Raw genomic sequence first — 16,298 nt, forward strand, 5'->3', positions numbered from 1 at the left:
CTGCTAGTTTGAATCCAACCTAGCTCAAAACAGAGAAACATGATCAGCCTGAGTAATCAACCTGAGACATTAACATGTGTAGCTTACCACAGAAATGGATTTGAGAGTAAGAGGGTGGGGAGAAAAAAAGAAAGTATTGAGGGAAGAGATGAAAATTATTAAAGTGGCTCAATTCAATCTAACAAGTGTTATGGGGTGCAAAACACTATGCTAGTCATTTTAGTAATGTCAAGATAAGCAAGACAGCCTCTGCCATGAAGGAATCTAGAGTATGAGGTGGACTAAAAAGTGGTGCATAAATTACTAAAATATCATGCAGAGTACATAAAGGAAATACGAGGAGTGGAAAAAAACTACCATTAATTAAGGACATTTTAGTATGTCAGAGGCAGTCACATATATTGACTCACATATATTAACAACCCTTCCAAAACTTCAGGTAAACTGAGGGAGGATAGGTAACTTGTTCAAGGTCATTCAAGCTAGAAAGAGTGTTCTCCCCAACCCAGGTTCCAAAGCCTACGTTCCTTTTAGGACGTCATTGTTAAGAGGGAGATCGAAGGAGGAGTGGAAGGGGAGGGAGTACGTTGTGACTGGATACTCCTAACTGCGGTGGAGGGAACAAAGAGATCAGAAAAGCTCTCTGGGCAGCGTGTGAGGTGGGCCTTGAAGGATTGAATCGGAGATTGGGCGGGCCGGTGTGGGGGAAAAGGGAGGGACTTTGAGCTAAAAAAGTAATGAGAACTGCTGGCTGATCTCCCAATTCTTCGACTGGAGGAATCCATCTAGATCCAAAAACTAACGTCCAGTGGGTCTTTTCCTCTCCGCCCCACCCCAGTCTTTTCCTTTGGGCTCTTCATCGGTCACCAAGTTCGCCGTTAAATATATATTATTTTTGTAACTTGAAAAATCTCAGTGTTTTAAAAGCGAGTCCCTAGCTCGGTGGGTGGAATCCTGCCGGCGCCCCTGGCACACCCCCTCTCTCCCAGCTTCTCAGCCAGACCGCCACCTGGGGAGCGTGCGTTCCCGAGGAAGGGCGCTCACCCTCGCGGGTTTTTCGCCTGTGGGAGCCGGAGTCTGAGCCGGGCTCCCGGGCCGGGAACCCCCACAAAGACACGCGAGCCCAGCGGGGGCGGGGCGGCACGCGGGGCGGGGCCGCGGGCGCACCTGCCCGGCGCGGCAGGGCTCGCGGCGGCTGCGCGGACCGACGTGCCCCCCCCTTCCCACTCCCGCCTTGCCGTGTGTTTACGTGGAGACGAAGATGGCGGCGGCGGTGACGGCGTTCCCTGTGCGGCTGAGGACGGTCAGCCAGTGAGCGCGGAGACTGGTTCCACGCCGGGCGGGGGTAGCGCCAGGCCCGGCCCTGCTCCCTAGGCGGCGAATCTTGCGGTCCCACCTCTGTCGGAATCGACCTTCCCTTTTTACCCCCGACCCTCTCCCTGTCTTCCTTCAGCTTTCCCTTCAGAGGCCATGGAGGACGAGGAGAGACAGAAGAAACTGGAGGCCGGCAAAGCGAAGGTAAGAGAGCCGGAGGCTCTAGGGCCCGCGGTGGGCGGCGGTGGCTGGAAAGGGGTGGGAGAAGGCCTGGCAAGCGGCGGTCGCAGCAGCCCTGGTTCGCTACCCGGGAGCGAGGTGCTTCAGGACCTGAATTTTACACTTGCCCTCTTCTCTCTTTTTTCCAATTGAAAAAGCCTGGTGTTACTACCTAGCAGATGATACTTCCGTGATGATTGGCTGGTATGGCTTCTTTCTTGTGAATGCTCAAATAAAACCCTTTCTTTACTGTATAGCTATAAGCTGGTATTCATTGCTTCTAGATCTCCAGCCTTTCACTGTTTTTAGGGAGTTTCCTGGGTAATGCCGGCATTGTGCTTTTCAGGGTGGGGATTTAGGGCTTTTCTTTATTTAGTGGGGGATTTGTACGCCGATCATCAGCTTAGCTTTTTTTGGTGGCACGCTGGCACTTCTGGGTGTGTGATTGGCCTGTGACAGCTGCCTTAGTGGTGGCTTGAGTGTGCCACAAGTGCCAGCTGTGAAGTTCGCGTTGGGGGCGTTTTTAGAAGCATATCTTTATATGTTTGTGTTTGGAGGTCTTTGCCGTGGCATGCGCTTTTGTATTGTGTGGAATGTTAGTGCAGTCTGTGAATGGAACTGCGGGGGACGAAAGGTACCATATTCTAAGCAACCTATAGAATCCCTGCTTCAGATAATTGAATTGTTATGTATGTCTGAGGGAGTCACTATTCTATGTCTGCGTGAAAGAGAAAACCTGTAAAGCGAACAATACAAGACTATAAACAAATATTACTCACTGGGCGTCGTGAAAAAATTGATGGAGACAAGGTGTGAATTAAATAGCGTATTTCTTTTAAAAATCACATATTCGAGCATATTTTCTGGCTATTCTCAAAGGCCCCCTTCCTCTGTTATGACGACGTTATCTTTTATATATTATATTCTGCCCTATTAAAGATGATTGTTAGCAATCATACTTGGACCACAATTAAATTATAATATAGTTAACTGTTCTTCTTTCTTCCTCTCCTTTCCTCCCTTCAAATAAAACGAATAAAGGAGGCTGGCTCCATGATTTTAGTAATACTCGAGGGGCCATACTGCAGAGATGCCTTGGTAGATGCTCAACCCAAGTTTCTTAGATGAGTGTGCATGTACTCTAGCTTCACATTTCTGAAATAGAGTTGGCTTTCCCTTAAGTTCCTTCTATCTAAGATCAGAGCTTGAGTGCTTTTATGTTACCTGGTAGATTATTACTTTAAAATCTGTAAATGGTGAAAAGGGAACCAGTACATCTTCAGAAGCACAAAGTTGCTTACATTTCTGCAGCCTGAGCTTCTCAGCAGTCTCTGAATCCGAGAAAGTGGAGGTAAAGTGTGTGCCTCGTTTGGAAAGCATTGATGTTCTAGTTAGACATTTTGTTTTTTAATTCAGACTTTGTGTTGCCTGCCCCCAGAAGTGTCTTTCCTAAAGGTAATGCATGAAGCAGTCCTACAAAATATCCTTTACTTTGGACAATACATATTGTAACAGAAGATTTATTTAAATTGATTTGGCCAAAAAAAATTCTGGTTTCTTTGTGTGTATGTGTGTTCTTGCCTGTCCTTCAAAACTCTGCCTATGGGGTGAAAATCTTTTTCTTTAATATTCACTTTTATTGTAGAAGATTATTGTCTTCTAGAGTTGAGCCCAATTTTTCTAGTCAGAAATAAATGTCAGATTTATAAGGCAGGATATGTTTGCTGGAACATTAGCTGTACAATCTAAAAACACTGGAAATAGCATTCAAAGAGAATATTAGTATAATTGTTTTCTAAACCATATCATGTAAGTGCCATGGAATATTATGCAGCCATTAAGATTTTGAAGACCAATAGGAATATGGGAATAGAATGAAACAGCATCATCAAAATTAGTGTATACATTATTCCGTTTGTTTAAACTTGTGTGCTTTTATTTATTTATTTTTTTAAAGATTTTATTTATTTATTTGACAGAGAGAGATCACAAGTAGACAAAGGCAGGCGGAGAGGGAGAGAGGGAAGCAGGCTCCCTGCTGAGCAAAGAGCCCGATGCGGGACTCAATCCCAGAACCCTGAGATCATGACCTGAGCCGAAGGCAGCTGCTTAACCCACTGAGCCACCCAGGCACCCAGTGTGTGCTTTTAGATTAAGACTTAAAATTTTTTTTTTAAAGATTTTATTTATTTATTTGACAGAGAGATCACAAGTAGACAAAGAGGCAGGCGGAGAGGGAGAGAGGGAAGCAGGCTCCCCGCTGAGCAAAGAGCCCGATGCGGGACTCGATCCCAGGACCGTGAGATCATGACCTGAGCCGAAGGCAGCAGCCTAACCCACTGAGCCACTCAGGCGCCCAAGACTTAAAATTTTTGTATTGTAAAGTCATTCAGCAAACCTTTACTGAACTGTTTTATAACAACAGTTGGAAATTTAGAGGGGATGTCAGTCTCTGTTTTCAGGTTGTTCACAGTTCATTGGAAGAGACAGACACTGGGTAATAAGTATAATGAGAGAGGAGGTACAGTGGGATTTGGGGTGAATTTTTTCATTTGTAAAAGTGCATTAAATGCTGCTACCTTGTTTTTGAGACTGCTTTACAAAGAAGGCTCTTGATATTAATGCAGCCAATCATGGTGCCTACCCCATAATTGGAAGTCTGTTATTGCTGGCATCAGAAATCACTTAAACTGATCAGTTCCAAAACTTATTTAGAAACTTGGCTTTCTGAATGTCTTATCTGTTCATTGAACTTGGTTTTATGAACCATAACTTTTAAAATTTTTTTCTTGGTGTTCGGTAAGCTGATCATTGAAAAATTTCCTTTTTGTATCTAGATTTTTATAAATGATTATTTTTTATGGTTTGTATGCAGTATAGTATGCTTTATAAATAACAACCCAAATCTGCAATGATAGAATAAATTCTGGTAATGTAGCCATTAAAATAATGCTATTAAGACTTTTTGAGTTGGGAAAATGTCCACAAATAATGCCAGCTTAATAAAAATGTTATATAAAATATATATACATACTTATATATGAAGATGCCTGAAAAAAATGCACTAAGATGTAAATGATGGCTATCTCTGGGTGGTGGGTTATTGGCAATTTTAATTTTTTTTTACACTTTCAGTATTTTCCAAATTCTCTATAATATTTCTTTTAGGATCTGTAAAAAATGTTTAAAAATCTTTTTTTTTTTAAAGATTTTATTTATTTATTTGTCAGAGAGAGAGAGGGAGAGAGAGCAAGCACAGGCAGACAGAATGGTAGGCAGAGGCAGAGGGAGAAGCAGGCTCCCCGATGAGCAAGGAGCCCGATGTGGGACTCGATCCCAGGACGCTGGGATCACGACCTGAGCCGAAGGCAGCTGCTTAACCAACTGAGCCACCCAGGCGTCCCTAGAAATCATTTTTAAATACAATAAAATGTTATCAAATACAGTATGATGAAGAACTTGTTATACCGTATGGTTATTAAAGAGAATTAAAAAAATGAGACACAGAAAAGGTAGGTTTCCTAAGGGCCGTCACTTCGGTGTAGTCCTGCAACTGTCATTCTTATTCCAGTGCTGCTTGCATTACATAGTTGGGGGAGCCACTATTAGACTTGCACAGACTTCCTGTTTTGTAGTTCTTTTTTCCTTGCTATCTGTTCTCATTGCCATGGTCATACTTGTCTTGCCTTGCTCCATTTCATCTGCCTCTTTTCCCAATTTGCTGTTTGAGATTTGCTGTGACTAGAAAACTCAGTCCATTTGACAGACTGGTTTATAAAAATCAGAGCTAATGGAGACCAGTGAGTGGGCTTTATGATAGTTCAGTTTTTCTACTTGTTTTTTTGGTTGCTGTTAAGTACTTCCTCAGTGTTAATGTAGCGAGAAACCTGACGCATGGAGATGTGAGACATTACTGCATTATTAAGTAAATATTTTCAGAGCTGGGCTAACCCCATTTACAAGGTGCTGATGGGGATGACACTACATAGGGTGTCTGTGTTAAGCTACTTTGAATGACTTCATTTTTTCCAAGTGAAATTATTTATGCTGTTATATAAAGAAAGTATTATAATATTAGTGAACAAAATTAGGAGACAGTTGGGTACTTAGTATTATTAATTAATGTTACTACTCCTATACATTCACATTGGGTATACTTAACATTCTGTTCATGTAGCAGAATTCAGTAAAATCAATGTTTTGCACCTGCTATTCAGCATAACTGGTATTACTTGTTGAATAATTATTTAAAAATTTGCCTCGTGTGTTCAGTGAGTAGTAATTATATGATTTTTATTTGTTTAGTGAGCATTTTCAGTTTGAAAAATAGTACCAGTCGTATGCAAAAAGGGACAGAGCTTGGTGCAAGCTGTGTTACCTTATTGATAGCTGGACTTTTCAATTACTGTTTACATTCTGATAGACAAAGTTACTTGTGGTGCAAAATTGTTCTTTGCATATTTCAGATACATTGCTCTACCACTAAGAAAATTGCTCCTCGTCCTTGTTTCTTTAACACTTTCTAGTTTTTTGTTTGTTTTTGAGCTCTGTGTGGGGCTTTTTAGACATTTCGTTTAATTCAGACTTTGTATTGCTTGCCCCCAGAATTATCTTTCCTAAAGGTAATGCATGAAGCAGTCCTACAAAATATCCTTTACTTTGGACAATACATACTATAACAGAGGAGTGCAACAGGAGTTGCATGCTCTGCCACTGAGCCAGCCAGGCACCCCAAAACTTTCTAGTTTTTATTCTTAGATGTCACATAGCTTACTTAGCTTCAGAATGGATACAGGAGTATCCTGTATTGATACCTTCATCATCATTTTTTTCCCATCATCATTTATTCAGGCTTGGTTTTTAATATCCTTGAGAGGGATAATATGGAGGAAAGTATGGGCAGAATAGTCCTTTTTTTTTTTTAAGATTTTATTTATTTGACAGAGCGCAGGTAGGCAGAGAGAGGGGGAAGCAGGCTCCCTGCTGAGCAGAGAGCCCAATGCAGGGCTTGATCCCAGGACCCTGGGATCATGACCTGAGCTGAAGGCAGAGGGTTTAACCCACTGAGCCACCCAGGTGCCCCCAGAATAGTCTTTTTAAAGTGTATAGTGAAGAAAGGCTTCTAAAGCAAATCCAAGAAATGGCAGGAAGTGGGTGAAAGAGCCATAATAAGATCCAGTGAAGAGAGACTTAGCAAAGAGGTCTGTCATGTCTTGTCAGTGAAACTGAAAGTCGAATTGAGCACATGGAAGAGAGGAAGTGGCAAAGATAGGATATATCCAAGTGACAAGAATATGACAAGTTGGGGCAGGAATTATTTTCAAACAAAAACACCTCTTATCTTTATATATAAAGTTTGTAGGAAAAGCTAAACTATGACTGTAAAATATCTATTATGGGCTACTAGTTATTGAAATGTAAGTAAATTTCTAATATGGAACTAGAAAAATTTCTTATGGAAAATTGTTAAACATTAAATGATAAGGAACATTATTTAAATTTCTTTAGATTCCACTAAAATGAAAATTAAAATTTAAAACCTTAATTTGGAAAAACTTATAGAGGTTGTTTTGTATCTGGGGTATATATGTATGAGAATTTATAATATAGCTATTTGGCATACTATAAAAGACACTAGGACTTTTGGAGACATTTATTTGCTTATTTGTGCAGTTGACATTTTTGAACGCCTACAGCTGCAACTATGGACTTTTACTTAGCAGGCATTTAAATTATCACAAATTCTTTAGTTTATTGTCTATGGGAATAATCCTGTTGCAGGACATGAATCTCAACAGGTATTTTGGAGAATAAATGAGATCGTGATTGAGAACTTAAGTTCTGGTGCTAGATACAAAGAAGCTCTGATTTTTTAAAATTGAGATGAGGGGCGCCTGGGTGGCTCAGTGGGTTAAAGCCTCTGCCTTCAGCTCAGGTCATGATCCCAGGGTCCTGGGATCGAGCCCTGCATTGGGCTCTCTGCTCAGCAGGGAGCCTGCTTCCACCTCTCTCTCTGCCTGCCTCTCTGCCTACTTGTAATCTCTGTCTGTCAAATAAATTAAAAAAAAAAAATCTTAAAAAAAAAAACACTGAAAAAAATTGAGATGAAATTCACCTAACAAAAATTAATCATCTAAAAATGAACAGTTTGGTGGCATTTGGTAAATACAGTTTGCAACCACCGATTCCATCTAGTTCCAAAACATTTTTATCATCCTAGAATAAAACCCTATACATTAAACAGATACTCTTCTTTCCCTCCTTCCCCTAGTTCCCAACTACCACCAGTCTGCTTTCTGTTTCTATTGAGTGTACCTATTCCAGATGTTTCTTATAAATGGAATCCTATAATATTTGACCCTTACCAGCTGGCTTTTTTCATCCATGCATCTATACTTCATTCCCTTTTATGGTTGAATAATATTCTATTGTATGTAGCATTTACTGTACTTTGTTTGTTCGTCCATTGATGGGCATTTGAACTGTTTCCACTATTTGACTATTATGAATAGTGCTGCTGTGAACATTCACATGAAAGTACCTGTATTCATTTCTCTTGAGTATATACCTAGGAGTGGAATTGTTAGATCATAAGGTAATTCTGTGTTTTTTGAGAATTGCCAAACTGGATTTCCACAGCATCTGTACCATTATACATGTACACCAGCAGTGTATGAAGGTTCCAGTTTCTCCGTATACTCACCAACACTTACTGTTTTGTTTTTTTTTTATTATAACTGTTCTAGTGGGTGAAAGTGATATGTCCTTGTGTTTTGATTTGTGATTTCCTAATGACTGAGGATATTGAGCATCTTTTCATTTACTTTTTGGCCATGTGTCTGTTTTGGAAAAATGTCTATTTAAGTCCTTTGCCCATTTTTTAATTGGGTTGTTGCCAATTGTTATGTATATATATATTATTAGGTATTGTATGCATTTTTTCTGTATGCAGGGACAGAGAGTGAGAATACATGTGCTCAGGTGGAGAGGAGAGAGGGGTAGACAGAGAACCATACATCTCCATAGGATTATCTTCCATCTTGCTTTTTTTTTTTTTTTAAAGACTTCCAAAATTTAAAAATTAAAAAGAGCCTGTTTTTAAAAGGGCTCTTCCAAAATTTAAACTATTGCTTTGAATAATAGGTTCTAAGTGAATTGATAAGAGCCTGATACAGAAGTTTGATTTCTGTGTGGGCCATTGAGTCATTTTATTCCATGGCCAGCTATTTTACAAGTGTATGAGTTGGTCAGAAGAGCACCTGTTGGGTTGTTGGCTTGGTTATTACCAATCCATTTTCACTGTGGGAACAAAATAACTTAAGTCTTGTTCAGTAACAAAAAGGCCTGTCATTTTCATATGTGAGCACAGTATTTTACTAGTGTAACATATTTTTGTTGTCATTTTGACTTCCCTTTTACTTCTAGTGTTTTTGTGGTAGTAATCACCAAATATTCTTAGCGTACATAATGCTTATCTTGTATGCTTCACAAAGTTTTGGTTGATTTGCAGATAGATTTAATACCATTCATTGTCCCAGAAGTAGTTTTGCCTAGGTTATTTGTTTAAATCTGTAGATTTTTTTGTATCATGAAAAATTCCTTTATCCTCTGTTCATGAACAGTATAGTGTCTGTTTTAAGTTGCCTTCAGGGTTATGATTATTACTGTGGAGTACAGTTCACTTAGATTTTTATGTGGTCTAAATCCTGCAAGCTTGTACGCAATCCCATTCTTTTTTTTTTTTTTTTTTAATTCAAAATATGTGTCTCATACTTAGCCTTTTTCTTCTCATTCTAACACCGTTCACTACCCAGTAAAACCAGGCCCACTTTACCTCACATTCTATTTGGTTTTCCGGCACTCTCCTTAATGTTTCAGATCCAACCAGTCACCACATTCTGCTAATTTTACCTTCTAAATATCTTTTTCATTTATCCATACTTCTATTCCTACCTCATTATCGCTCACTTGGACAGTGGGAAGTTTGACAGTGGAAGAAAGAATATGAGTTCGATAGTAATAGTAGTTACCAATTAAAGAGTACTTTCCAATGCTAGGCTTTATGCTAAGGGTATTTATTACCTCCTTTAATCCTTGTAACTGTTCTAAGAGCTGCAGATACTGTTGCTATCCCTATTTTATAGGTGGGAAAACTGGAGAGGTTAAGTTTTTAATTTAATTAACTAATTTAATTAATTTGCACAGTGTCATAGTGGGAGAGCAAGGGTTTAAACCCAGTCTGTCTGACCAAAGAGATTGTGTTCTTAACTTCAGTCCTACACAGACTCTTAAATCTTTGATCAGTGTTTAGGAGATAGGATTGAGAGGCTTTGGTAATTGGTTGTATAAGGGTAAGGAAGATGTTTGTGTTTCTCCAAAATTCCTTTTTTTTTTTTTTAAAGATTTTATTTATTTATTTATTTGACAGAGATCACAAGTAGGCAGAGAGAGAGGGGGAAGCAGGCTTTCCACTGAGCAGAGAGCCCTATGTGGGGCTCAATCCCAGGACCCTGGCCAGGATCATGACCTGAGCCGAAGGCAGAGGCTTTATTACACTGAGCCACCCAGGCGCCCCTGTTTCTCCAAAATTCTTATGTTGAGATCCCAACTTCAAGGTGATAGTATTAGGAGGTGAGCCCTTTGGAAGGTGATTAGGTCGTGAGGGCAGAGCCCTTATGAATGTGATTAGTTCCCTTATAAAAAAATAGATCTCTTGGGGCGCCTGGGTGGCTCAGCGGGTTAAAGCCTCTGCCTTCGGCTCAGGTCATGATCCCAGGGTCCTGGGATTGAGCCCCACATTGGGCTCTCTGCTCAGCAGGGAGCCTGCTTCCCTTCCTCTCTCTGCCTGCCTCTCTGCCTGCCTGTGATCTCTGTCTGTCAAATAAATAAATAAAATCTTTAAAAATAAATAAATAAATAAATAAATAAATAAAAATAGATCTCTTGCCTCTTCCATCATGTGAGGTTAAAGCAAAGAGATGACCATTTATGAACTAGAAAGTGGCCTCTCCCCAGGTCCTAAATCTTTGGCCCCTAATCTTAGACTTTAGCTTCCACAGCTATGACTAGCCTCTAGAACTGTGAGAAATAAATTTCTGTATATAGCACTAAATCTATAATATTTTTTTATAGCAGTCCAAATAGGCTAAGGTAAGAGATGACTCTACTCTGACTTGAGCAACTGAAAAGAAGTTGGATGCTAATCTCTGAGATAAGGAAGATGAACATATGTGGGGGAAGAGAAGAGTTTGAGTGAAATGGGTATCTGAGAGGGGAAATATGGGCATATTTGGAGGGGAACATATTTGAGTAAGATAAAGATGAGTTTGTATTAGGTATGTTGAATTGGAGGTGCTTATATGGCATCCCAGTGTAAAATTGAATGTGTATTTGGAGCAGAAAACAGAAGCCCATGCTAGAGATCAATACTTGGTTTAAAAATACTAGCGACACTGTGGGAGTGAGGAGTTCACTCAGGAAGAAGACTAATGCAGACTGAGAGTGGAAACACCCATGTTTAAAAGGCAGGTGAAGAAGTATCTACAAAGGACGCTGAGACACAAACTTCGCAAAGCTAGAAGATGATGATGTTTGTGAAACTGAGGGAAGACTGAGTTTCAAGTAAGGGGGAATACTAGTCGAAAATGAGAAATCAAGTATGAAGGAGACTTGAAAAGTCACCATTAGCTTTAGCAGTAGTTGATTGGAAAGGGAAGTGTAGATTCCAGATTGGGGAATGAATGGGAATCAGGAAAAGTTTGTGTGTGCTACCTAATTTTTCAGAGTTGTTGTGAAAAGCAATATAATTGTAGTGGTTATGAGCTTAGACTAGACCATGCCATCTGGCATCAAATCATGGCTCTGCCATTTTTAGCTTTGTGACTTTAGGCAAGTTACTTAACCTCTCTGTGCCCCTGCTCCCCATCTGGAAGATGAGAATGGTAATAGTACCTGCCTTGGGTTTATTATGAGAATTCAGCTAATACTTATAAAGCACTTAGAATATTGTCAGACTATGAAAAGAGTTCAGGAAGTATTAGCCACCATCATCCTTATCTTGTTGGAGCATAGAGAATCAAGCTACATAGCAGAAATTAGTTTGGAGAAATAGGCTGGGATCAGATCATGAGAAGCTGTATGTATTATTTAAAGTGGTATGGATTTTATCCTAAAAGTAGCAGAAGACTATTAGAAGAATACATATTTGATATGTTTAACTTTTGGAGAGGTTATTCCTTTCCAAAAAATAAATCCTATAGTCCAGTAGGTATGCTGCCACCAGGTGGCAGTTCTGTTGTTACTATATAGATGAAGCAGTTAAACCATTTTTAAAAAAATTTTAAAATACTGATTTGAATAATATAGCTAAATGTAAATATAAGTAGCCTAATTCTAGTAATGCTTTTATCTTTTTTTTTTAAAGATTTATTTATTTATTTGAGAGAGTGCATGAGCAGGGGGAGAGGCAGAAGGAGACAGAAAGGGAGAGAGAATCTCTAGCAAACTCCATCCTGAGTGGGTGAGAGGGGAGGTGGGCAGCATGGGGCTTAATCCCACGACCCTGAGTTGGTGACCTGAGCCAAAGCCAAGCGTCAGAAGCTTACCCAACTGAGCCACCCAGGCACCCTGGGCTTTTTTATTTTCAAAAACCTATTATTTAATTGAAGGAGAGAAAATAGACGGTTATTACAAAGATAGATTTCAGAGGAAGGTAAATGAAATATAGTTGGGCCTCTTGGGAAACTGAAAAGGCATTTGGAATCAGTGGTGTTCTCTGTATCATCTCTTATCTTTCACAGTATCTGATACTCTTCTTTTTGCAGATCAGCTTCCTTCACTTATACATCAGTTTACACATGACCAAAAATTATGGGATGAATCCCTGAGTCCTATTTAATGAGGTTGTTTCTCACTAAATATACTTTTTAAAAAAAAAAAAAGATTTTTATTTATTTATTTGGTAGACAGAGATCACAAGTAGGCAGAGAGGCAGGCTGAGAGAGAGGGGGAAGTAGGCTCCTTGCTTGAGCAGAGAGCCCGATGCAGGGCTCAGTCCCAGGACCCTGAGATCGTGACCTGAGCCGAAACTATATACACTTTTAAACAAGAAAAGGAGGGGGAGAGAAAATTTATTCTAGTATTGGGAGCCATCTCTTCATAGAATAAGCATCTAGCATAGTGGTTCCCAAACTTTGTTGCACAGAAGCACCTGGAAAGCTTCAAACAATTGTGAATCCTAGGTCACACTTCATCCCGAAATCAGAATATCTCGCATGGAGCCAGGACTTACTTTTTTTGTTTTGTTTTTGTTGTTGTTGTTGTTGTTGTTGTTGTTGTTTAGAAAGAGTGAGTGAGTGCACGGGTAGGGGGGACAGAGGGATTCCACAACCCTGAAATCGTGACCTGAGCTGAAATCAAGAGTCGGATGCCCAACCGACTGAGCCACCCGGGTGCTTGTGGACTCACGGTTTTTTGTGGGTTTTTTTTTGTTTTTTTTTTTAAGATTTATTTATTTGAGTGAGAGAGAGAGTGTGTGGGGAAGGAGCATAGGGAGAGAATCTTCAGGCAGGCACTGAGCACATAGCCCGATGTGGGGCTCAACTCATGACCCATAAGATCACGACCTGAGCCAAAACCAGGAATTAGACACTTAACCAACTAAACCACCCAGGCACCCCAGGACTCATTATTTTTTAAAAGATCCTCAATATGTAGTAAAGTTACTGATCCAATAACATCATCACTATTTGTGATTCTGCAACACTGAGTGTGTGTACATTATGAACTCTCATATGCCAGCTACTTTCCTTAGTTTGTAACTGAAGAAATAGGGATGATATATATGTCAGGAGGAAAACAGCAGAGAAGAGTATTTGAATCTGCAACATGACTAGTAGGTTTATCGTGTAAATTGTACTTTATGGTTGATTTTAGGGATGTTTATAGATTTATATGGTTATTCATGTAAGATCCACCTCCCTTCTGTTCTTTTCTGGACATCTTTCTTGCCTCCGTGTTCCTTAATTCCAGGAGAAGAATTGAATTGACTCACTTCTTTTCTCAAACTATAGTGACAGGAGAGACCTGGGTGTTGTGGATGGTAGGTGCACTGGCTGATTTCTTCAGAAGGATGTTCTGCATACTTTAGAAATACCTAAATTAATTATGTTTTACTTACGAAAGGATAAATATGAAATGCATAGGTAAGGACCTCTGGGTGGCTCAGTCAGTTAAGTGTCCAGTTCTTGATCTCAGCAGGTCTTGATCTCAGCGTGGTGAGTTCAAGCCCCACACCCAGTGTGGAACCTACTTAAAAAAAAAAAAAAAGATAAATGATTAAAAAACAACAACAGGGGTGCCTGGGTGGCTCAGTGGGTTAAAGCCTCTGTCTTCGGCTCAGGTCATGATCCCAGGGTCCTGGGATCGAGCCCCACATTGGGCTCTGCTCAGCAGGAAGCCTGCTTCCTCCTCTCTCTCTGCCTGCCTCTCTGCCTACTTGTGATCTCTATCTGTCAAATAAATAAATAAAATCTTAAAAAAAACACAAAAAATCCTAACTTTATACTTATTACCCAACTTAAGAAATATGCACATTCAAATACATTCAAATACATTTGAAAATCTAACCCCAGGTTCTTACCACCTCAGGTGCAATTCTGAATTTTGTTTATCATTGCTTTGCTTTTCTGTATCTCATATATATGTGTGTGTGTGTGTGTGTATGTGTATATATATCTATATATCTCTCTCTATATATAGATATATAGTGTATATATACACTATATATCTATATATAGTTTGTTGGTTTTCCCGTTTTTTAACTTAATGGTATCATGTTGCAAGCAGTGTTTAATGATTTGCTTTATGTTCAATATCATGTAGAGAGTGTTCTCTCCTGCATAGTATTCCATAATTGGCATTGCCCCAGTATCAGTGAACATTTGGATTGTTTCCAGTTTTTTTGTTGTTACAGACATTGCTGCTGTGTTACCTTTTGTCCATCTTCTGATACATAGCAGAGATTGTGCAGAGATTGTGATCTGATCCCAAGGTCTATTCAGTTCTTGGGGAGTAGTGACTGTGTGAGAGAATTAGGTAGGAAGAGGAAATGAAATGGAAAAAAAACCTGATACTTATGTGTTTATTATATACCTTATTACATCACATAAGTGATCTCTGACAGATGTCCTTTAGAGCTGCTGATGGACACTGGATACCTGACCCATCAAAGGGTGGCCTTTGAACTGACCAGATGTAGCAGTTCTTCCATTATTAAATTGAGAATTCCTGCAAAAGAAGATACGTGTATCAGAAGGAATAATGGTCTGTAACCTGTGGCTTATAAATGAAACTTCAAGTAATAAACTGGTGTGTATTTATGTTGCTGAGAGAGATAATATTTGTTACAGATACAACTTGGTTTAAGGATTCTCCTTTATATGGTATGTACACTGCTTTTTATTTATTTTTAAAGAGATTAAGCTTCATAATATGGAGAGAGTAGATAAGATTGGGGCAAAGTACCATTATTTTCACTGTTCATTGTTAATAACTGAGGTGACAGTGAAAGGAAGCAGAGGTAGATGGCATGTGAACAGTGAAAATGTAATGGCCTGTCATTGTTGGCAGTTAGGCTTATGAGGTTTGGTAACCGTGTCTGGAGAGGCTGATGAAAGTGGCTAGATCCCAGGACAGCATATTCCTGGAGCTTCCCTTCTTTCTGCTTTTTGGGATGAGATTTGTGGTAGATGTGTAGTTGTATTATGTCCTTTAAAAAAAGGGTGATAGAAATTTATAAGTCCATGATAATTTTATTGGCGAATATTCTTTACAGATCTGTGGGGGATGGAGGCAGTGAAGATTTTTCAAAAGAAGAAAACAATCACCCGTAGTCTCCATCCATAAGTAATCACTATTAGTTTGTTGATTCTTTGTTTCTGTGTATGTTTTTAAACTTAATTTGAATCATAATCTATGCAGTTTTGGGCTTCTTTTCCCCTGACTTTATGTTGAGAACATTTTCTCACATTAAAATTTTTTTTGAAAACATTATTTTTGACAGTTACATAAGTTACATTGTATGGTTATACAATAATATAACCATAGACCTGATACGTCATCTTTTTCAAGAAAAAATATTTTAAATAATCTCTACACCCAGTGTGGAGCTTGAACTCATAACCCCATGATCAAGGGTCACCTGCACTTCTGACTGAGCCAGACAGGCACCCCATCTTTTTTTTTTTTTTTTTTTTTTTTAAGAAACTGTACAGATGTTCTGAAGTTCTGAGGCATAATGCCTAAAATTATTGTTAGTGGTGCCTCTTTTTATACAAAATAAATTATCTTGGGGCGCCTGGTTGGCTCAGTCGTTAAGCATCTGCCTTTGGCTCAGGTCATGATTGCAGAGTCCTGGGATCGAGCCCTCCATAGGGCTCCTTGCTCAGTGGAAAGCCTGCTTCTCCCTCTCCCACTTCCCCTGCTTATGTTCCCTCTCTCGCTGTCTGTCAGATAAACTCTTTAAAAAAATAAATTATCTTCTTTTATTCAGCAAATATTCATTGAGAACCTATGTGTAGGGACTCTTCTAGACTTTTTAGAGTATTATGTAGGCTTTGATTTTGATTAAAAATCCCTTCCCTCCTGGAGTTTAACATCTAGTTATTCTAAAATAAGTTAACTTCATATAGTCAGTAACATTAGCCTAAAATAATATTTTAATTTATGTACTTAGAGATTTGTTCTAAGTACTATAAAGTAATCAT

General features: G+C 39.3%; 1 protein-coding gene across 1 annotated transcript in view; it reads left to right on the forward strand.

Moving 5' to 3' along the window:
• The first annotated feature begins 1,254 nt into the window (after positions 1-1,254).
• LOC111147384 (A-kinase anchoring protein 9) overlaps positions 1,255-16,298 on the forward strand; it is a 157,329-nt gene continuing 142,285 nt past the window's right edge. The window contains exon 1 of the mRNA XM_022503388.1: positions 1,255-1,518. Within this exon, the coding sequence (XP_022359096.1) occupies positions 1,471-1,518 (48 nt within the window). The 5' untranslated portion in view covers positions 1,255-1,470. The remainder of the gene's footprint in view (positions 1,519-16,298) is intronic.

Source organism: Enhydra lutris, unplaced genomic scaffold (genome assembly GCF_002288905.1).
Source record: "Enhydra lutris kenyoni isolate GAN:26980312 unplaced genomic scaffold, ASM228890v2 scaffoldscaffold16, whole genome shotgun sequence".
NCBI lineage: Eukaryota > Metazoa > Chordata > Mammalia > Carnivora > Mustelidae > Enhydra > Enhydra lutris.